The sequence below is a fragment of the Scyliorhinus torazame genome, chromosome 17 (genome assembly GCF_047496885.1).
Source record: "Scyliorhinus torazame isolate Kashiwa2021f chromosome 17, sScyTor2.1, whole genome shotgun sequence".
NCBI lineage: Eukaryota > Metazoa > Chordata > Chondrichthyes > Carcharhiniformes > Scyliorhinidae > Scyliorhinus > Scyliorhinus torazame.
This window is the reverse complement of record NC_092723.1, coordinates 154,868,571-154,891,376: the sequence shown is the minus strand read 5'-3', so window position 1 is coordinate 154,891,376 and position 22,806 is coordinate 154,868,571. Positions and strand designations below refer to the sequence as shown.

The 22,806-nt window shown below is 50.5% G+C and overlaps 1 protein-coding gene across 4 annotated transcripts in view; it reads right to left on the bottom strand.

Moving 5' to 3' along the window:
• Positions 1-13,854: 13,854 nt before the first annotated feature.
• The window catches only part of ccnf (cyclin F), a 68,932-nt gene continuing 59,980 nt past the window's right edge, over positions 13,855-22,806 (bottom strand). For all 4 annotated transcript variants that reach the window (XM_072481318.1, XM_072481320.1, XM_072481319.1 and 1 more), the window contains exon 17: positions 13,855-16,007. In XM_072481318.1, the coding sequence (XP_072337419.1) occupies positions 15,523-16,007 (485 nt within the window). In that variant the 3' untranslated portion in view covers positions 13,855-15,522. The remainder of the gene's footprint in view (positions 16,008-22,806) is intronic.

Here is a 22,806-nt window from a genome sequence, read left to right as displayed (position 1 = left end):
AGGCAGGTTGGTGAGGATGTTTTTCCCTCTTTTTGGTTCCCTCAGCACCTGCTACAGTCCCAGTTCAGCAGCTATGACCTTTAGGACCCAGCCAGCTCGGTCTGTGGTGATACTACGGAGCCATTCTTGGTGATGGAGATTGAAGTCCTCCACCCAGAATATATTCTGCACCCTGCCACCCCAGTGCTTCCTCCGAGTGGTGTTCAACATGGATGAGTACTGATTCATCAGCTGATGGTGGACAGTACGTGGTAATCAGCAGACGTTTCCTTGCCCATGTTTAATCTGAAGCCATGAGACTTCTTCATGTGGTCTACAGTCGATGTTGAGGACTCCCAGGGCAACTCTCTCATGACTGTACACCACTGTGCTGCCACCTCCGCTGGGTCTGTCCTGTCGGAGAGACAGGACATACCAAGGAATGATGATAGTGGTGTTTGGACATTGTCTGTAAGGTATGATTCTGTGAGTATATCAGGCTGCTGCTTGACTAGTCTGTGAGAGAGAGATCTCCCAACTTTGGCACCGGCCCCCAGATGTCAGTAAGGACTTTGCACGGTCAACAGAGCTGGCTTGCCGTCGTCATTTCCGGTGCCCGTGGTCGGCCTGGTTCATTCTTTTTTCATGTTTTTGTAGCAGTTGAATATAACTGAGTGGCTTGGTAGGCCATTTCAGTGAGCATTTAAGAGTGAATCACATTGCTCTGGGTCTGGAGTCACATGTAGGCCTTCCAAGTAAGCATGCCAGATTTTCTTCCCAAAAGGACATTAGGAAACCAGATGGGTTTTTATGACAATCAATTCATGGTCATTAGACTTTTAATTTCAGGTATTTTATTGACTTAAAATTCCACCATCTTCTGTGGTGGGATTCGAACCCAGGTCCCCAGATCCCTGGGTCTCTGAATTACGAGTCTAGCAACTAGTATATTTGACTCTTGTCTACTCTATGTTTGTTCATCGTTGACTCAATTTCCTCCCAATTGAGCTTTGCCTAGCCTCATGTTCATTTTAAAACCTGCATCTCTGAAATGCTTAGGGATTTTTTATACACAAGAGGTGACAAATTGGAGGAAACTGTTCTGGGACTGGGAGAGCCAGCTCTTTTGAATATAATAGTCTCAGAAGCGGAGAATCCCACCCCAAGTGTTGATGCTAACGCAGAATTCGTGGACTTCCACGACTGCAAAACTGGCGCCGCACCTGGACTGATTCCACTGCTGTTAAGGGGCTAGTGCCCGTGGAACACAATCGATTCCAATGAGAAACGATGCATGAGTCACCAGTTTCGCGATTTGACACTCAGGAGGCTGACAAGGTGCAGCCGCATATACACACTTCACTCCCCGCACACACCAGACCAGCCAACAAGATGGCAGCAAGACACACGGCGCCAAGAGTCACCGACGATGGGCTGGAGACCCTCCAGGAAGCAGTGGAGGAGAGGAGGATAACCCTGTACCCTATCCCGGATAGGAGATAGAAGCCTGGGCGCAGGTGCCAGAGGCAGTCAGCGCCGTGGGCAACACTGTCCGGACCAGCCAGCAGCACCAAAAACATTGCACAACCTCCTCCGTGCAGTCAGGGTGAGCAGGCAAGACTGTGCCCCTGGCACTAACCCGCGTCCCACACACCCATCTTTTAAAAAATATATATATTTATTCAAATTTTTCAACAAACTTTCAACAAACCCCCCACCCAACAAGAAAAGAGAAACAAAAACACAACAATCCGAAATTATACATTGGATTTCCCCCATATACAATAACCCCCCACATAACATTCAAAAGCACAAATAGGGGAAAAAAAAACACCTTCACCCAAACGCCACCCCAAAAGAAACCCCCCTCCCTCCCCCTCCCCTGGGCTGCTGCTGACCTCCTCCTAACGCTCCGCGAGATAATCTAGGAACGTTTGCCACCGCCTGGAGAACCCTTGCACAGACCCTCGCAAGGCAAACTTTATCCTCTCCAGCTTAATGAACCCTGCCATGTCATTGATCCACGCTTCCACACTAGGGGGCTTCGCATCTTTCCATAGTAGCAAAATCCTCCGCCGGGCTACCAAAGGCCAGAATACCGGCCTCTTTCACCTCCTGCACTCCCGGCTCATCCAATACCCCAAATAATGCCAATTCCCAGCTCGGCTTGACCCGGGCGTTCACCACCTTGGACATAGTCCTCGCAAAACTCCTCCAAAAACCATCCAGCGCCGGGCACGACTAGAACATATGGACGTGATTTGCTGGGCTCCCCGAGCACGTCCCACATCTGTCCTCCACCCCAAAGAACCTACTCAATCTTGCCCCTGTCATATGCGCTCTGTGAGTAACTTTGAACTGTATTAGGCTGAGCCTGGCGCAAGAGGAGGAAGAATTAACCCTACTCAGGGCATCAGCCCACAGACCCTCATCTATCTCCTCCCCAAGCTCCTCCTCCCACTTGCCCTTTAACTCCTCCACCAAGGCCTCCTCCTCTTCCTTCAGCTCCTGGTAAATCGCCGAAACCTTGCCTTCTCCAACCCATACACCTGAAATCACCCTGTCCTGAATCCCACGTGCCGGAAGCAACGAGAATTCCCTCACCTGCCGCCTCACAAACGCCCTCACTTGCATGTACCTGAAATCGTTTCCCGGGGGTATCCCAAACTTCTCCTCCAGCGCCCCCAGGCTCGCAAACGTCCCATCGATGAACAGGTCCCCCATTCTTCTAATCCCTGCCCAATGCCAGCTCCGAAACCCCCCATCCATCCTTCCCGGGACGAACCGCTGATTCTCCCGAATCGGTGAACAAACCAAGACACCCACCTCGCCCCTGTGTCGCCTCCACGGCCCCCAGATCTTCAGCGCCGCCGCCACCACCGTACTCGTGGTGTACCTTGTCGGCGAGAGCGGTAACGATGCCATCGCCAGCGCCCTCAGGCTCGTGCCCACACAGGACACCATCTCTAGCCTCTTCCACGCCGCCCCCTCTCCCTCCATTACCCACTTACGGATCATCGCCACATTAGCAGCCCAATAATAGCCACACAAATTCAGCAGCGCCAGCCCCTCCCTGACCCTGCTACGCTCCAGAAACACACTCTTCACCCTCGGGGTCTTATTCGCCCACACAAATCCTATGATGCTCCTGCTTACCCGTTTGAAAAAGGCCTTGGGGATCAAAATGGGAAGGCACTGGAACACAAAGAGAAACCTCGGGAGGACAGTCATTTTGACCGACTGCACCCTACCCGCTAGTGAGAGTGGCAGCATATCCCATCTTTTAAAATCCTCCTTCATCTGCTCCACCAACCGTGTCAAATTGAGCTTGTGCAGGGCCCCCCAACACCTAGCTACTTGGATCCCTAGGTACCGAAAGCTCCTTTGTGCCTTCTTCAGCGGTAGCTCATCTATCCCCCTTCCCTGGTCCCCTGAATGCACCACAAAGAGCTCACTCTTCCCTACGTTGAGTTTATACCCTGAAAAGTCCCCAAACTCCGAGGATCCGCATGACCTCCGCCACCCCCCTCCATTGGATCCGCAACATACTACAACAGGTCATCGGCGTACACTCGGTGTTCCTCTCCCCCCCGGACCAATCCCCTCCATTTCCTGGACTCCCTCAGTGCCGTGGCCAGCGGCTCAATTGCCAGTGCAAACAACAAGGGGGATAAGGGGCACCCCTGCCTCGTCCCCCGGTACAGCCGAAAGTACTCCGACCTCCGCCGGTTCGTGGCCACACTCGCCACCGGGGCTCTATATAGCAACCTGACCCAACTGATGAACCCCTCCCCGAACCCAAACCTCCACAACACTTCCCAAAGATACTCCCACTCCACCCGATCAAAGGCCTTCTCCGCGTCCATAGCTGCCACTACCTCCGCTTCCCCGTCCACCGAGGGCATCATAATCACATTGAGGAGCCTCCGCATATTTGTATTTAGCTGCCTACCCTTTACAAATCCCGTCTGGTCATCATGAGTCACCCCCGGGACACAGTCCTCAATTCTCGTAGCCAGCACCTTCGCCAGCAACGTAGCGTCAACATTGAGGAGCGAGATCGGTCTATACGACCCACATTGCAATGGATCCTTGTCCCGCTTCAAGATCAAAGAGATCAGCGCCCTGGACATTGACGGGGGCAAGGTCCCCCCCTCTCTCGCCTTATTAAAAGTCCTCACTAGCAGGTCCACGTATTTCCTGTAAAATTCAACCGGGAACCCATCCGGCCCCGGGGCCTTCCCCGCCTGCATGCTCCCCAATCATTTAACCAGCTCCTCCAGCCCAATCGGCGCCCCCAAACCAGCCACCTCCTCCTCCTCCACCACCCTCGGGAACCTCAGCTGATCCAGGAATCGTTGCATCCCCTCCTCCCCCGCTGGGGGCTCAGACCTGTACAGATCCACATAGAAGTCCCTAAATACCTAGTTTATTCTCATCGCACTCCGCACCGTATTCCCCCCGGGAATCGAACCTGGGACCCTGGAGCTGTAGAGCAATTCTGCTAACCACTATGCGACCGTGCTGCCCAGCTGTGCCAGCATCCGACTCGCCTTCTCCCCATACTCCTACGCCGTCCCCAGCGCTTTCCTTCACTGTGCCTCTGCTTTCCCCGTGGTAAACAGGTCGAATTCCGTCTGGAGGTTCCGTCGCTCCCCAAGTAGCCCCTCCTCGGGGGCCTCTGCATACCTCCTGTCCACCCTTAAAATATCTCCCACCAACCTCTCCCTCTCCCTCCCCTCGCTCTTCTCCCTGTGGGCCCTAATGGAGATTAGCTCTCCCCTGACCACCGCCTTCAACGCCTCGCAGACTACCCCCACCTGCACCTCCCCGTTGTCGTTGGCCTCCAAGTATCTTTCAATACACCCCCGCACACCCCCTCATCCGCCAACAGTCCCACATTGAGGCGCCACAGCGGGCACTGGTCCCTCTCCTCCCCCAACTCCAGCTCCACCCAATGCGGGGCGTGGTCCGAGATGGCTATGGCCGAATATTCCGTTCCCTCCACTTTCGGGATTAGCGCCCTACTCAAAATGAAAGTCTATCCGGGAGTAGGCTCTATGGGCGTGGGAAAAGAAGGAAAATTCCCTGGCCTGCGGCCTGGCAAACCTCCATGGATCCACTCCCCCCATCTGGTCCATAAACCCCCTGAGCACCTTGGCCGCAGCCGGCCTCTTACCACTGCAACCTACCACTCACCATCACATATCGACCTCCATTATCCACTGCAATATTCAGTGCCTCGAACGACACCCGCTTCCCCACCAGTATTGCAACCCCTCTGTTCTTCGCATCCAGCCCTGAATGAAAGACCGGCCCTACCCATCCATTTCTCAGCCTAACCTGATCTGCCACCTTCAGATGTGTCTCCTGGAGCATAACCACATCTGCCTTCAGTCCCTTTAAGTGCGCGAACACCCAGGTCCTCTTGACCGGCCCGTTCAGGCCCCTCACATTCCAAGTTATCGGCCGGATCAGGGGGCTACTCGCCCCCACCCCCTGCTGACTAGCCGTCTCCTTTTCTAGGCCAGCCACGTGCCCGCACCCTCCAGTCCCCCAGGCGGCGGACCCCCGCCCCGACTACCTCTCCTACTTCCAGCTCCCCTTTGGCCAATGCAGCAGCAACCCAGTTCCCCCCCCCCTCACCCCTCCACCAGATCTCATCTAGCCATTTTGCTCCCCTCATGACACTCCCGTAAATCAGCTGACTGCTGCTGACCCCGGCCTCTCCCGCCATTCCATCGACCCCCCAGTGTGAGAATCCCCCCACCCCTTGGCAGTCAGTGTGCGCTCCTCTCCAGCACCGCCCTCCCCCCCCGTCCCCATCCTTCCCTAACACGGGAAAAAAGCCTGCGCTTTCCTCAGCCGGCCCCGCCCCCTCTGGCGCAGCTCGTTTTTGCTGCCTTACCCCAACTCCCCATCCCCGGACCTCCACCCCCCCCTCTTCCTCCACGGGGCCCTGCCCCTCCAACACCGACACCCACACTCTCCCACAGCCCCCACATCAAATCCATTCACCCAGCACCAAAACAAAAAGAATATTCCCCAAACGCAGTAAGCACAGTAAATATTCCCCCACAACAAACCCTCAGTTTGAGTCCAACTTTTCAGTCTGGATAAAGTTCCATGCCTCATCAGGCGTTTCAAAATAGTAGTGCCGATCTTGGAACGTGACCCACAATCGCGCTGGCTGCAGCATCCCGAACCTCACCCCCTTCCGATGGAGCACCGCCTTAGCCCGGTTGAAACCAGCCCTCTTCTTAGCCACCTCCGCACTCCAGTCCTGGTAAATTCGGATCTCCGTGTTCTCCCACCTGCTGCTCCACTTTTTTTTGGCCCATCTCAGGACACACTCCCTGTCCATAAAGCGGAGGAACCTCACCACTACAGCCCTTGGCGGCTCGTTGGCTTTGGGTCTCCTTGCCAGGACCCGATGAGCCCCATCCAGCTCCAGGGTCCTCGGGAAAGCTCCCGCGCCCATCAGCGAATTGAGCATCGTGCTCATGTATGCCCCGGCATCGGGCCCCTCCACTCCTTCAGGGAGACCCAGAATCCGAAGATTCTTCTCCAGGTCCTCAAAGTTTTCCACCCACCTCTTGTGCAGCGCCTCGTGCACCTCCACCTTCACTGCCAGGCCCAAGATCTCGTCCTCGTTCTCTGAGGCCTTCTGCCGCACCTCCCGGATTGCCGCCCTTGGGCCTTCTGGGTCTCCACAAGCTTCTCAATCGCCGCCTCGCCCCTTGGGCTTTCTGGGTCTCCACAAGCTTCTCAATCGCCGCCTTCATTGGCGCCAGCATTTCTGTCCTCAGCTCCTCAAAGCAGCGTTTAAGAAACTCCTGCTGCTCCTGCGACCACTGCGCCCACGCTGCTTGGTCTCCACCCGCCGCCATCTTGCTTTTTCTCTCTCGCACTTTCCGCTGCACCAGGATCATTTTTTTCAAGGCTCCACTCCTGGTCCAATCCATATACTGTCGGGGGACCTTGCTGTCAGCTTCCCACACTGGAAGCCGTCGAACAATTGCCGTTGGGGCCCCTCTGAAGAGCCTAAAAGTCCGTTCCCAGCGGGAGCTGCCGAACGTGCGACCTACCTAGGCATAGCCGCAACCAGAAGTCGGCCCACACACCCATAAGCTGGCACCGCACCCCCGCCCACCACCCGGAGGGCAGCAGAACCCCCACACTGCACCACATGCCAGCACCCATGCCGGCCGCCATGGCCGGGTGCCCCGGCTACTGAGGCCACCAGCTACCCAGCCCCTGGGTTGCATGCGTTGGACTGTCTAACACGGTCGTTTTCTGTTTCTCTTTCTCTCCTCCCCCACTTCCCCCCCTCCCCTCCCCGGAGAAGGCCGCCCACAAACACCGGGAGCGGGCAAAGACAGGACGGGAACCACCGGACCTGCAGTCCTTCTTTTAAAAAATAAATTTAGAGGACCCAATTCATTTTTCCAATTAAGGGGCAGCTTAATGTGGCCAATCCACCTAACTGGCACATCTTTTGGGATGTGGGGGCGAAACCTACTCAAATACGGGGAGAATGTGCAAACTACTCATGGACAGTGACCCAGAGCCGGATCGAACTTGGGACCTCGGTGCCATGAGGCTGCAGTGCTACCATTGTGCCACCGTGCTGCCCTCGGACCTGCAGCCCTAACTGCGGCAGAGCAGAGGGCACTGGATGTGGTCGGCAGCCCGGAGGAAAAGTCACCAAGGGGGAGTTCGACCGCGGGCGTGGAAGTGAGACCTCGCTTCGTTGCGGTTCCCCGTGACACGCGTGTCAACACCATCCCCCCCCATACTCACCCCCACCCTCCTGGCCCACGGTCTAATCATGCATCTTGTCTCGAGTCTTGCAGAAGCAGCTTTGGATGGGGCAGCTCCATCTGGCCTCCCCTGCCCCCAGCCAGTGCCACAGCCTGAGCCCCCCCATGAGCCGAGCAACGGGAGCAGCGCAGATGTCAGCCCTCCGGCAGAGCCTCAGGAGACCCCGGAGCACGAGTCGGAGGATGATACAGATTTCCAGTCACAGCTGTCTCCAACACCCTCCACCATCCCAGAGACACTCACCTCGGTTGGGCACTTTAGTGAAGAGGGTCCTGGGACACTCTGGTGCGCACCACACAGCTGATCCGGTGCGGCAGGTGGAGGTAGGAACTCCCGAGGGGCCGGACGGTTGGAGGGCAGGCCAACTCCAGGGACTAGCTACCGTCCAGATGGGTTTTGGGATTCTGGAACGGACAGTCCCATCGATTCGCGGAGCAGGGACTACATGAGGAGATGTCAGCGAGTATCCAGTACCTGCTGGTGCAGTTGGAGGAGTCCAACCGCGTGTAGCAGGAGGAGGTAGTGCCGACCATGTGTGCCACCAAGACTAACACCGCAAGGGTGGCGTCTGCGGTGGAGGCACTGGGGGCGACGGTTTTGGCTATGGATCAGCATGTTTCAAGTCTGAGGCATTCTGTGCGGGAGCTGGCTGAGGCCCAGGACATGGTTGCCACCTCACAGGCCACCATGTGCCAGAGCCACCTGGACATCGCAGCGGCGCTTCGGAGTGTGTCCCAGTCACAGTAGGCCATGGCTGGGAATGTTGGCGGCATTGTCCAGGCGCTGACCAACGTGGTACAGACACAGATGGAGGTGGACCAGTTGCAGAGGGTGACGCAGTTACTGGCTGATGTGACACAAATGCAGGTGGTGGTGGCACAGTCACAGCTTGATGTGGCGTAGTCCGAGGGGGAGATGGTCCACACGTGCAGACCCTGGTCGAGACCAGAGAAGGCCTCCAGGACTGGCAGCGGCACGAGGGGGGGCCCCTCAGGGGATAGCTCTGCTACTACCCCGTCCCGTGGAGTAACCCGCGAGCCACCGGGCACCCCGAGGGAGGAGGTGGTGATGGGGCCTGTGCCGGTGACTCCTGCACGGGAGGTCCCAAACATCACAGCACTTTGGACTTGTGTCCCTGGTGCATCTGGTGGGCAGCGGGCAGAACCACGCCACCTGGGATACCCGAGCAGTACCCGGGCCCATCAAGACCCAGTCGCCCCAGAAGATGGCAACGGGGATCCAGATCACAAGGCAGGAATCAACTTAATACCTCATATTAAGTTGATCTTTTCTCAATTGCCCTGAGAGCTTCTAGGGGTTGGAAGGGGCTGGTATGGGTGGGTGGGTGGGGTGGGGGGGCGATACACAAGAGTTTTGTTGTACGCCAGTGACCTGCTCTAATACATAACGGATCCAGTGTCTGGGATGAATGAAATCATGGGAATCCTGAGGGAATTCGGCCCATTCTCTGGGTATAAACTGAACATGACAAAAAGTGAGTTGTTTATAGTCCAGGCAAGGGGCCAGGAGGGTCGTCTGAGGGGGCTGCCATTTAGGTTAGTAGGGGACAGGTTTAGATACTTAGGAATACAGGTGGCACAGGACTGGGGCCGGTTGCACAAGTTGAACTTATCACGGTTGGTGGAGAGTGCAGATGGTTAAATTGACGAACCTCCCGAGATTCCTGTTCGTATTCCAGTGTCTCCCCATTTTCATTCCGCGGTCTTTTTTCAAGATCAATAAAATGACTATGGGATTTGTGTGGGCGGGAAAGTCCCGGGGGTGAGGAGATTGATGCTCGAGAGGAACCGAGGGGAAGGGGGACTGGTGCTGCCAAACTTTAGTAATTACTACTGGGCGGCCAACGCAGCTATGATAAGGAAGTGGATGGTGGGTGCGGGGTAGGTTTGGGGGCGGATGAAAGCCGCTTCGTGCAAGGGCACCAGTTTGGCAGCCCTCGTTATGGCGCCCCTCCAGCTCCCGCCGGCACGGTACTCCACCAGCCCTATAGTGGTGGCGGCCTTGCGGATCTGGGGCCAATGGAGAAGGCATGTGGGGGAAGTGAGAGCATCAGTTTGGTCCCCAATTTGCGACAATCACCGGTTTGCCCCGGGCATGGCAGAGGGCTGGGATTGCGAGGATGGGGGATCTGTTCTTGGAAGGGAGCTTCCCGAGCATGAGGGCGCTAGTGGATAAATTTGGGCTGGCAAGAGGGAATGATTTCAGGGACGTGCAGTTGCGGGACTTTCTATGCAGACAAATTCCATCCTTCCCACGCCTGCCACTTAGGGGGATCCAGGACAGGGTAGTGTCTAGTGGATGGGTCTCAGATACATACAAAGAACTTATGGGGACAGAGGAGTCGCAGGCGAGGAGCTGAAGCTGAAGTGGGAAGAGGAGCTTGGAGGTGAGATAGAAGAGGGCTTATGGGCGGAGGCGTTGAGCAGGGTAAACTCGACCGCAACATGTGCTAGGCTCAGCCGGATTCAATTTAAGGTCGTCCACCGAGCCCACATGACAGTAAATTCTTTGGATTGGAGGACAGGTGCGCCAGATGTTCGGGAGGACCAGCGAACCATGTCCACATGTTCTGGGCATGTCCAAAACTCAGGGGGTACTGGCAGGGGTTCACAGACGTTATGTCCCGGGTACTGAAAACAAGGGTGGTGATGAGTCCAGAGGTGGCAATTTTGGGGGTTTCAGAGGACCCGGGTGTCCAGGAGGAAAGAGGCTGACGTTTTTGCCTTTGCTTCCCTGGTAGCCTGACGACGAATTCTGCTGGCATGGAGGGACTCAAAGCCCCGAAGCCGGAGGCCTGGCTGTCGGATATGGTGAGCTTTCTCGGTCTGGAGAAAATTAAGTTCGCTCTGAGAGGGTCACTGTCAGGGTTCACCCGGCGGTGGCAACCATTTATCGACTTCTTCGCGGAAAATTAATCATCAGCGGGGGTGGGGGGGGGCATTTAGGGCAAAGTAGATTAGGGAGGTAGTTAGGCTGGTCCTTGTAGGAGGGGAGCTGGCTTTTTGCACTATGTTGATTGTTCTTTGCACTGTTTTGTATCGTTCTTGTTTACTATGCCAAAATGCCTCAATACTTGTTTATCAAAAAGAAAAGTTGATCTTTTCTCTACACCCTAGTTATGATTATAACATTACATGCTGTAGTCTCGCCTTCCTTCCCTATGTACGGTATGCATAGCATGCAAGAAACAACATTTTTCACTTTATATTAATACATGTGACAACTGTCATGTGAGAGTACCTTTAAGAAACAGGTGTTTAAGAAATGTACCTTTAAGAAATGGGTATAATCAATGATGTCTAAGTGTGGGTGGGTGGAACTTTATACTTTCATTTTAGGCTGTTTGCTGCAGGGTGTGTTTTAGTTTCGTTTTCAGTGTTGGAGCTGAAGCCAGACCAAGCAGGTGTACTGCTGTTCCCTCTGCCATCAAAAGACTATCGCTTGATCATTTGGTGAATTCAGAATGATAAATGTTCTCAGTAATGAATGTAAACCTAATGTGTTTCTGTTTAAAGGTTTAAAAAAAAAGTTGTATGGTTAAAAGGACAGCTTACGGATTACTTAGTGTTGTATTCTTTGGGGGGGGGGGGGGGTTGTATTTGAATTAATGGTTGCGAAGATGTTCACTGTATGTTTCAAAAAGGTTAACTTGAGTTCATAGAATAAACATTGTTTTGCTTTAAAAAATACTTTTCCATTTCTGCTGTACCTCACCTGTAGAGTGGGCCGTGTGCTCCCCATACCACAATCTATTAAACGTTGCGGGTCAGGCAAACTCCATGATCCACTTTGGGGTTTTCTAAACCCTGGCCCATAACACAACAAATCTAATCTAATCAAAATCAAAGAATTTACAGCAGGCAGCCTCTCCTGCCTGCCTGGGCCCCATGTCCTGCCCATTCTCATCGGATGAGGACTGGCGTTCCTCCTCCAGCACATTGCCCCTCTGCTGTGCGATGTTGTGGAGGATACAGCAGTCCGCCCTGATACGGCCGACCCTCAGCATGATACTGGACAGCCCCTCCAGAGCGGTTCAGGCATCTGCAGTGCAAACCTCAGGAGGCCGAAGCACCACTTGATCATGCTCCTGGTTGCTGTATGGGCATCGTTGTGGTGAGTCTCAGCGTCGGTCTATGGCGTCATCAGCGACGACCGCAGTGGATAATCCTTATCGCCCAGGAGCCAGCCTCAGGAATCGAGTGCGCCAGGATGAAGGTGTCTTGCACACTATCGGGCACAGGCGTGAATGATGCGCTGCTGATGGTCACATATCAGCTGTACGTTCAAGGAGTGGATCCTTTTCGGTTCGTGTAGAGTGGCCTATCAGCCAGTGCTCGTAGGGGTACATGCATCCCATCGATCATACCCTGAGCCCGGGGATCCCATCGATAGTGGCAAACCCCGCTGCCTGGCCATCACAATGGGCTCGGTTCACATTCAAAAGGATCTATTGTCCCACCTGGGCATATAGGGCCTCCGTAACAGTGTGGATGCACCTGTGCACAGAGTTCTGTGAGATCCTGGACAGGCCCCCACTCGGTGCCTGGAAGGACCCCGTGGCGTAAAGGCTCAGGACGACCTACACTTTCATGGCACCAGGAGCAGATGTGCTCTCCCATACCCCTGCGGTGCGAGGTGTGCCATGATCTGGCAGATATGCTGCACTGTCCCCATACTCAGCCGGAATCTTCTACAGCATGCCTTGCCCGGCATGCCTTCGAATGACAGGATCTGCCACTACACACAAGGCCTGATGCGATGCCTCCATGGCACCTCCTCCTCAGCCTGTTGGGTGGCTGGTTCTCCATCCTGGACAGCTGCTACCTGTTCCTCTGTGGAACACTCCTCTTTGAGCCGCTCCCGCTGCGGCAACTAGGAGGAAGGCCACCATTGCTGGTTGAATTCCAATATACATTGTCGGCAGAGGGTAAGAGCATGGCGTGGACCCTGTGCCCAACCACCGGGCGACACGATGGCCCTTGTCAGCACTGCAGACTCTGTCCCATGTTCTCACTCTCCACCCCCCCCATTCCTGCACCACTGGCCCCTTCAATGCCCAGCATCGTGGCCCTTATGCCTAGCTGTCACTGCCCTTGCCAGCAGTACGCTGTGTAATCACTACCTGGTGCCCCTGTAGGGGCTCCTGTGGGCGTTGTCCTGTGCCTGGGCCACCGGCAGCACTCTGCAGAACCAAAGGTCAAGGTGGGTGGTCAGTGGGGTGCACAGCAAGATGGCTGCCTTGCAGGCCATGGTAATGGTGGCCCGTGCCTGGACTGTCCCAGACCGTGGGTGCGGGGCCTTCCCCAGCCAGTGTCCGGCCCAGCAGTCCACAGTCACTGTGTGCTACCTCCTCTCTCCGTCTCATCAGCCACAATGCCAGTTTCACGATTTTTAAAAGCACAAGTGAACCGCGCAGTCAGGAACTCGGCCCATCTGAGAATCACGGAGGCCCCGGAGAATACTGTGTTGGGCCCGCTGATGACATGCAAATGGTGTTTACTGTATGTCGATTCCAGAATGCATTGACGCCGCTCTCGAGGTGACGGAGAATTGCGATTTGGCATGATATTGGCACCCACTGCAACTTTGGCGCCAGAACAGATTCTCCACCCAATCGAGTTTTGCAATTTCGCCGTCAGCCTACGAAGAATCCCGCCCATGTCATGTGGCAAATTTGGCAGAGTGCCAGACTGCATATGGACAGCAATACAATCAGATATTGTTCAACTCTCTGACTGAAAATAGTGAGCCAGTGAGACACAAAGAATTATACTATAAATAAAATTTAAAATAAAAGTTGTGTCCAAATGGAAGTATTACAATGATAACTCAGTAAGATCAAATTTCAAAATATGTTCAGTTCTGAAGATGTTTTGCAGGAAAAATGCAAAACACGCCTTCTGCCCTAAAAATATTTTAGATACAATTACGGTTAAACATTTAACATTAAAATATCCCATTACAATATCAGGCTTGCCTCCCGAACCTACTTTGAAAGATTACATTTAAATCAATACTTGCAACAGCACATTAATTATCCACTTTGACCAATGTATCTTTACTAAGATGACACTGCATACAGGTAAATTGTACATTTAATCGACAAGTTATTAAATACAGATTATAGGCTAGTGACAGGGATAGTGTCTGCAAACATTTAAGTATTCACATACAGTACTAGCGATACTCATGATGAAGCATTCAGAGTAAGGCAATCGTGGTTCTACAAATATTCATTGAATGCAAGTAATACTTGAGGTTTTTAATCAGTTTCCCCAGCATCAAAATTCTCTTCCAAATTTTACGTTCATAATGCATCAAATCAGATCTTTTGGGTCTGGAGAACTGAGTTTACACAACTAGCATTGTATGCCAAAATACTTGATATGCAAGTGAAGAGTTTGGAGGCAACTAGGAAACATTGAATCTGAGGTGGTGCATTGCTGTCAATAATTCATATCTGGATGTTAGAAAACAGTATACATTCAACATTTAAAAAACTGTAATCGGTTTTACTGAACAAAAACTCAAGCACGATGATTGTAGATTTCCCAACAAGTTGAAACTCCAAGTGCCGTACACATTTTTCACATCCAGATTCATTTAAAAATATTTGGATCACAAAACAGTCATTTTTTTTTTTTTTACAAAAATATATAACTGAATTTCATTTACAATGAAAATGTAAACGGAAATGAAATTCATTTCAAATAAAAGGTACTAAGTCAACATAATCACATCAAGTTTTAAAAAGTTTAATTTATGCACCTGCCTGTTTCCCAGGGCCCAATACCCACCAAATCTTAATTTGAAGTTGTAAATTACAAGTTCTCCATTTTTGCAAAATATTCCCTGAATAACTTTACTGCAAAATATTTTGTTGCACCATAGTTTATTTTCACAGCTTGCCTATCTATTTTAATTTTAGCAGTGATTCATTTTTTAATTACTTAACTGCCAAATCCACCAATGGCTTCAGCAAATAAAAATGCACAGTAGAATCCCATTTAATCAAGCTGTAAATATTTAAAGTAAAATTTCCAGTATGTGACTGTGGTGTTAACCGGGTGCAGAGATTCCTCCAATCCAAATGCAAATTATCCACACTGAAAAAATTGCAGCAAGGCAAAATACTAAACTGACCATTACAAAACAAAATTGGACACTATGAACACAGACCCATTTTCTCAGCATCTATTGCTACATGCAATACTGTTGGAGTATTTAATTTAATCCAGTTATAAGTGTAATTGCCATTAAAAAGATTTAAGTGGTTTTGTCAAACAACTGTAAACATGGTCTAATGTCCAAGACAATGGATTTTTACCATAGTATTGAGAAGTTAAATGGTGACAAAAAGCCTCCTTAACAATATCTATTGCTATTAAAGGTAGTGGCTTTTAAACAAAAGTGCAATGATATAATTTCAGTGCCTTGAATAGAGAAATGGCAGTATTTAGAGGCAGACATTAACAGGCTTTGGTCAGTGCAGATTTTGGCTGCATGCAAGGAGTTAAGAAAAGCAGCCAATTTAAATCTCCCACTGAAAATTAAAGTACACACCAATTTGGAAATCAGATCATTGTTCAAACCATGTTGTCTTACAATGTTGTACAGATCTAATATTGCTTTATTACCCATATCAAATGCATTCCAATTAAACAGCAATGTTTTCACAAACTTTAAGGCAATTTTCTTTCAAACACTCACAAAACCCAAATTCCAGTCATCTTTGTCATGCTGCGCTCCATTCTTGCGTTTAATAGGCTTCTTACGAGAAGGTGATAACCTGTGTTCCCTCCCAAAAGGCTCTCGTCCATGAGCCAAAAGCAAGTTTTCCGCGCTATAAGCTGAAGGCATTGGCTTTATGAATTCTATTGTGGGAGACAGCCTTGAGGTAGAAGGTAATGATTGTCTAGTGTTTGTTAATGGGGAGCTATCACTGGTCACAGATGAATATCCAGAGCTAAGCTCCCCTCGAGGATCTCTTAAAACACACAATGCTGCAGATTCACTTGTGTTAAAATAAGATTCATTTTTTGCTTTAGGAGGTCTCCATGATCCTGGCAGGAACTGATCATCCACCAATCTGTCGTCTTCGCTCTCTTCACTTGTAGCTTCACAACAGTGTTCGGAACTTTCACTGACTGTAGCCATATTCTCAAGTTCACTAATATCGCTAACTGCAACAAAACATTTTCATGGTTTTCAATCAGACTTCTTGGATATAGCGGTACTTAATTGCTTTAAACAAAATGCCTTAAATAGCAGGCCTCATGTTCAGCTACACAGATCAGTAGTTGGCCACGAGGTTTGTTTACTAATTTTGTCCCGTAACCTGTCACTTTTTCCTCCCAAAAGGAATTTCAGTGCATAAAAGGAGGAAATTTGTAAAGAGGGATTCTGTATTGCAAAGGTCTACTGATTTACTGCAAATTTTCCTTTGGATTGGTTATTGCTTCAAAATCAATTGTCCTTGAATATGTGCAGATATGACAATGCAGAATTGAGAAACTGAATGTTTTTCTTTGGTAAATGCTCAAATACTCCAGGAATCCTCCTATACACCATCACAAATCTGGTTTACTTAATATTTAGCCTTCCCATTAAATTCTTGGGAGTACAGCACAAGAATAAGTGTTTATTGTTCCATTTCCCCATTGCTGGTCTCTACATTTAGTTTTGAAGGGCAGACCTGCAGAATTCTGTTGCACCCTCATTATTTTACATATTTATGGAGTGCGGGAGGAAGAGGGATTCCCCAGGCACCCTCACTCAAAATACATTGAGCAATGAACACTCTTAAGGTATTGAAGTAATTCCACAAAATTGCAATCTGATCGGAAACAGATGAATGCAGAACTAGGAGGAGGAGGTAACCAATTAAGAGAACATGCACGCATGGGGCAGCCAAGAATGAAAAGTTCACCCATCGTCATAATAACACAAACCTAAGAGCCCAGAAGTAAAAGCAGTTGCACTCGACATCAGGATCAGAGCTGGAGATGGAAGCATGAAGGTAGACCTCAAGCAGAGAGCCCACAGGTAAGAGAGCATGGGAGTCAGGGAGGGAAGTAAAATACACAAACATTGCATCAGAATGAGGAAATGAGCTGATTGGCAAGTATTTGGCAAGCCCCAAATATACTCTGTGATAGAGCATGTGTAGCTCTCTGGAGCAGAAAAGTCCAAAGATTTACAACCCTCTCTGAAGACATTTCTCTTCATCTCGGTCCGAAATGCTCAACCCCTTATCCTGAGACTGTACCCATATTCTAAATTCCCCAGCCAGAGGAAACAGATTCCACTCTAATACCTTATCCAGCCCCAATGTTAAATTGACCTACCTATACTTATTAGGAATGTTCTTGCATCCTTTCTAGAATAAGGATATCACATTTGCCACTTTAAAATCCTCTGGCACCTTCCCCATACATACATAAATAAATAAATACTTCCACCCAATTTCCCATAGCACCCTGGAATGCAAACCATTCAGTCAGAAAACTTATTTGCCAAACATAGTCAGCCTTTCCAAGCAAGCTTATTAATTTTCCAGTGGATGTAACTGGGTCAAAGAAAAAAAACTGTGATCCCTACAAGGGAGCAAGGCAACCAAATTGGGAGAAGGGAGTGGGAAGAGGCACCCCCTTCTCATGGTGGAGACTTTTAAAATACATGCTTTGAAATGAGATTTTCTGGTGCATTTCAGCAGCATTTGAAGAAATAACTTGACACTTCTAAAGACAAAAAGAACCCTCAGATTAAATCATACAATATGTATATCATTCCCACTTATTGGAAAAGATCAGTCACAAAGTCAAAACTTATTTAACGGCAACCCTCAGAGCTGACCAAATTCCTTTACAATTATTTGAGCCTAATGTAACCCTTCCCTCACTGTTCCCCTGCAGTGTCTCCCCCTCTCTCACAGAACCCCGCAAGTCTCTCGCACCATGGACTTATGGTGGCGGCCATGGAGTAAACGGTCGCACATCCAGCAGCTCTCGCCCTTATTGTTTTTTTTTTAAAAATGGTGCTTAAGCTGGATTTTCCAGAAAATTTCTCAACACAAGTTGATGAAAGGGAGAGGAAAAGGAGGTGGACCCTCAATTTATGGAATCGTTTCCAAATAAGAGTCGAAAAAGGAGAAACCAAAAGATGAGTGAAAGCAAGAATCAGAGGTCATCGAGCTCAATGGTAACGAGACAAAGCATGTCCACGCCAGCTCACTGGTCGATGGAGCAATGGGTCGAGTACCTGGATGAGAAGTTCGCCCGACATCGCAAGCAGTGTACAGAAGATGTAACCCAGATGATAGCCTCGATTAAGGAGGTGGTTGACCTGCTGGAGGAGAAAATGACGACCCAGGGACAGGAGATTCTAAAGTTGTAGGAGTTGGCGACTGAACGAGAGGAGTCCACTGCAATGGCTTTGGAAATTAGCATACTACAGGACAGCCAGAAACGACTGCTAGATAAAGTGGAAGACTTGGAGAACCGGTCTCGCAGGCAAAATATCTGAATAGTCGGGCTGCCAGAAGGGAAGGAGGGATCAGATGTGGGAGCATATGTGGGGAAGATGTTGCAGGAGATGGTCAGGGCCGATGTGTTTGAAAAGCCTCTGGAGGTGGACTGGGCGCACAAGGTGCTCGTACGTAAGCCCCAGTGTCGTGAGCCCCCAAGGGCCATGGTGGTGAGGCTACAGTGATTCCTCGACAAGGAGCATATCATGAAGTGGGCCAGGCAGACAAAACGGTACATGTGGGAAGAATCAGAGATCCGGGTGTACCGAGACTGGGGACCAGAACTCGCAAAGAGGCGAGCAAGTTTCAACTAAGTTAAGGCGGCCCTGTTTGAGAAAGACATTAAATTTGGACTGTTATACCCGGCGTGTCTTTGGGTGACCGATGAGAACCGGGAGCCGTACTTTAATTCTCCGGAAGAGGTGGTTACTTTCATGAAAGACAATAATCTGGCTTAAGGACTCTTAAATTCTAACTGTGGTGCGCTGAGTTTGAGAGAAGGAATGGAGTGGCGGGGAGGAGAGAAAAATGGTTCTGTGTTCTGCTTTGTCTTGTTTAAAATTTCAGCCGTTTAATTCTGCGAGTTAAGTTGTGATGTTCGGGAAGAAAAGGGTTTGGGTGTTTTATTTATTTTTTAAAAAATGTTTTTCGCTCTTTTCTCGTCGTGTAATTTGATTTTGATTTATTCTCTGCAACAAAGATGGTTGATTCTTTCATGCATAATTTTGATTAAGCTGCTTGAAACTTCTTCTATTGTGTTTGATTCTCTTTGAAGGTGATGTGACTGATAATAATCGGTCAAAGGGGGAGGGGTAGAACCTGGCAATCTGGTGTAATGACTTTTAAACTCAAACTGTTGTGGTCGGAGTTTGGGGGAAGGGACAGGATGGCAGGGAGATGAGAAAAATGGTTCTGTGTTTTGCTATGTCTTGTTTAAATTTTCGGTCTTTTAATTCTGTGAGTTAAGTTGCGATGTTCGGGAAGAAAAGGGTTTTGGTGTTTTATTTATTTTTTCTTCCCTCTTTTGTGTAATTTGATTTGGATTTATTGCTTTATGTTCTGGATCACAGAGGGAAGAACTTTTAACATGCGATGGGGCTTTTTAGTTTGTGCAAGAAGGATGGCTGATTCTTGCATACATAATTTCGCTTAACCTGCTAGAAGCTTCTTCTTGAGTGTTGGATTCTGTTTGAAGGCGATGGGACTGATAGGAATCGGTTAAAGGGGGAGGGGTTTGCCTCGTTGCCTGCGCGTTGGGGGATGGTATGTTTGCTTTATGGGATTGTTGTTACTGCGTTGAGTGCTTGTTTTATTGCTAGGTGTGACAGAATCTGGCAGTCGGCAGGTTTTTTGACGCCAGAGGGTGGGAGATGCTGAGCTAGCAGGATAGCTGGTTCACGGGAGCAAAGTGGGGGGAGAGCAGAGGAAAGACAAAGTGGGGGCGGGGGCTGCTGACAGGTAAGGGACAGTTAGGAGACTGGAGATGGAGATCAGATGACGGTCGCCGCCGAGGGGCGGATCAAGTGAGGTGCGGAACACGGGCCATGAGTTGGCCAAGGAAAGGTCATGGTTGACCGACAGGAGAGGGGGGCAAAAACCACACCGACCAGACTGGTTACATGGAATGTTCGGGGACTGAACGGGCTGGTTAAGAGAGCTCATGTGTTCGCACACCTGAGACAGTTAAAAGCGGACGTGACTATGTTACAGGAGACACACTTGAAGCTGGGAGACCAAATTAAATTAAAAAAGGGATGGGTCGGGTGTTTCATTCAGGACTGGACTTTAAAACAATGGGGGTGGCTATCCTGATTAATAAAAGGGCGACATTCGAGGTGGGAGGATAGAGGTCGACCCGGAAGGCAGATTTATTATGGTTAGCGGGAAGCTAGAGGGAATGGCAGTGGCGCTGGTCAATATATATGCCCCAAACTGGGATGATGGCACATTTATCAGGAACTCGCACCGGCTGATCATGGGGGGGGGGGGGGGGGGGGGTGACTTTACGGTCCTGGACCAGAGGTTGGACTGGGCGGGTGCTAGGTCGGGGAAGCTACCAACAATGGGAAAGGAACTGCGGGGGTTCATGGAGCGCATGGGAGGGGTGGATCCGTGGAGATTTGAGAGACCAAGGAGCAGGGAATAGGCATTCTACTCCCATGTACATAAGGCGCACTCCAGGATAGATTTCTTCATGCTAGATAAAAACTGTTAGCAGGGGCTGAGGACACAGAGTACTCAGCAATTGTGGTCTCAGATCATGCACCACACTGGATAGACCTACGGGCAGACACGGGAATGTCCTAGCGCCCACAGTGGAGACCAGATACAGGGTTGTTAGCGGATGAGGAGATCTGTTAGCGAGTGAAAGAGGCCATTTGGGGGTTCATAAAGATCAATGACACAGGAGAGACTGCAGCTGGGGTGGTCTGGGAGGCACTGAAAACGGTCATTAGAGGGGAATGTATTTCGGTTCGAGCCCACAGCGATAAAACTGAGCGGTCGGAGCTGGACAGGTTGGTAGAAGAAATCCTACAGGTGGACAGGAGATACTCTGAGTCTCCAAATGAGGAGCCCCTGAAGGAGCGTCAGGGACTTCAAATGGAGTTTGGGCTCCTTTCCACAGGAAAGGCGGAGGGTCAACTGAGGAGGGTAAAAGGGGCAATATATGAACATGGGGAGAAAGCTAGCAGGATGCTGGCACATCAGCTGAGGAAACAGGAGGCAGTGAGAGAAATAGGGAAAGTAAAGGATTTGAGGGGGAAGACTGTGACGGACCCGGGGGCGGTGAATGAAGTGTTCCGGGAATTTTATTGCCAGCTGTACGAGTCGGAACCCCCAGGTTGGGGAGGAGAGCATGAATCAATTCCTGGGGAGGCTAGAGTTTCCGAAGGTAAATGAGGAGCTGGTGGAGGCCCTGGGGGGGCCCCGATTGGGCTTGGGGAGGTGATAGCTGGACTGGGGGCGATGCAATCAGGTAAAGCTCCGGGACCTGATGGGTTCCCAGTTAAATTTTATAAGAACTTCTCTGGGTTACTGGGGCCGCTCCTGGTTAAGGCTTTCAACGAGTCCAAGGAGCTGGGAGTACACCCCCCAACGTTATCACAGGCATCAATTTCTCTCATCCTGAAGCGAGACAAGGATCCGGAGAGCTGTGGATCGTACAGGCCAATCTCCCTCTTGAATGTAGATGCCAAATTATTGGCAAAGATCCTGGCTACTCAAATAAAGGATTATGTCCTGGACATAATTGGGGAGGATCATGGGATTTGTAAAGGGCAGGCACTTGACATCCAACATTAGACGGCTTCTTAATGTAATTAGGATGCCAGCGGAGGAGCACGAGGCTGAGGTGGTAGTTGCCATGGACGCGGAGAAAGCTTTTGACCAAGTGGAATGGAAGTATGTAGCGCACAAAGACTCCGTGAGACGAATAGAGTGAAGTCGATGAGGCTTTATTAAGCGTGTCTGTTCCCCAGCAGCCCGATAGTAAACTGGCCTGCGGGGGAAGGCACCGGCTTCTTATACTTCACCTTCAGGGCGGAGCATGAGGTCAACGGCCAACCAGGACCCGGGATCTGTCAGCCAATGACATTAGGGCTTCCAGTCCCACATGACCCCCAATACATACTACCACATTCACCCCTTGTCAAAAATGAACCCGGCGGGGTGATGCTTCGTATGGTGGTAAGGGTTTACAGGGCTGGTCCTGGGAGGATAGAACAAGCATGAGGTCAACGGCCAACCAGGACCCGGGATCTGTCAGCCAATGACATTAGGGCTTCCAGTCCCACATGACGCCCAATACATACTACCACAAAGTATCTATGGGATATTTTAGGCAGGTTTGGGCAGGGATTTGTGGAGTGGGTCCGGCTACTATCCCAGGCCCCGGTGGCAAATGTAAGAACTAACCGAGTTCGGTCAGGCTACTTTTGTCTTTGTCGGGGGACAAGGCAGGGATGCCCGCTTCCCCATTATTGTTTGCCATGGCCATAGAACCGTTAGTAATGGCTCTGAGAGCAGTGAATACCTGGAGGGGTATAGTGAGAGGGGGGTGGAGCACAGGGTCTCTCGCTATGTGGACGATTTGTTGCTTTATATCATGGACCGGTTTTTGGGGGGGGGGGGGGGGATGACTGAAATCATGGAGAATTTGGGCAATTTTCAGGCTAGAAGTTAAATGTGGGAAAAGCGAGATGTTCGTGATTCAGGCACGGGGGCAAGAAAAGAGGCTGAAGGAGCTACCTTTTAAAGTGGTTGGGAAGCGTTTTAGGTATGTGGGGATGCAAGTGGCCACGGATTGGGGGCAGCTTCACAAGTTCAATTTGGGCAAAGCAGTGGATCAAATGAGAAGGGATATTTGTAGATGGGACATGCTCCTACTGACACTGGTGGGGAAGGTTCAGACCGTGAAGATGACTGTCCTTCCGAGATTGCTTTTCTTTTTTCAGTGA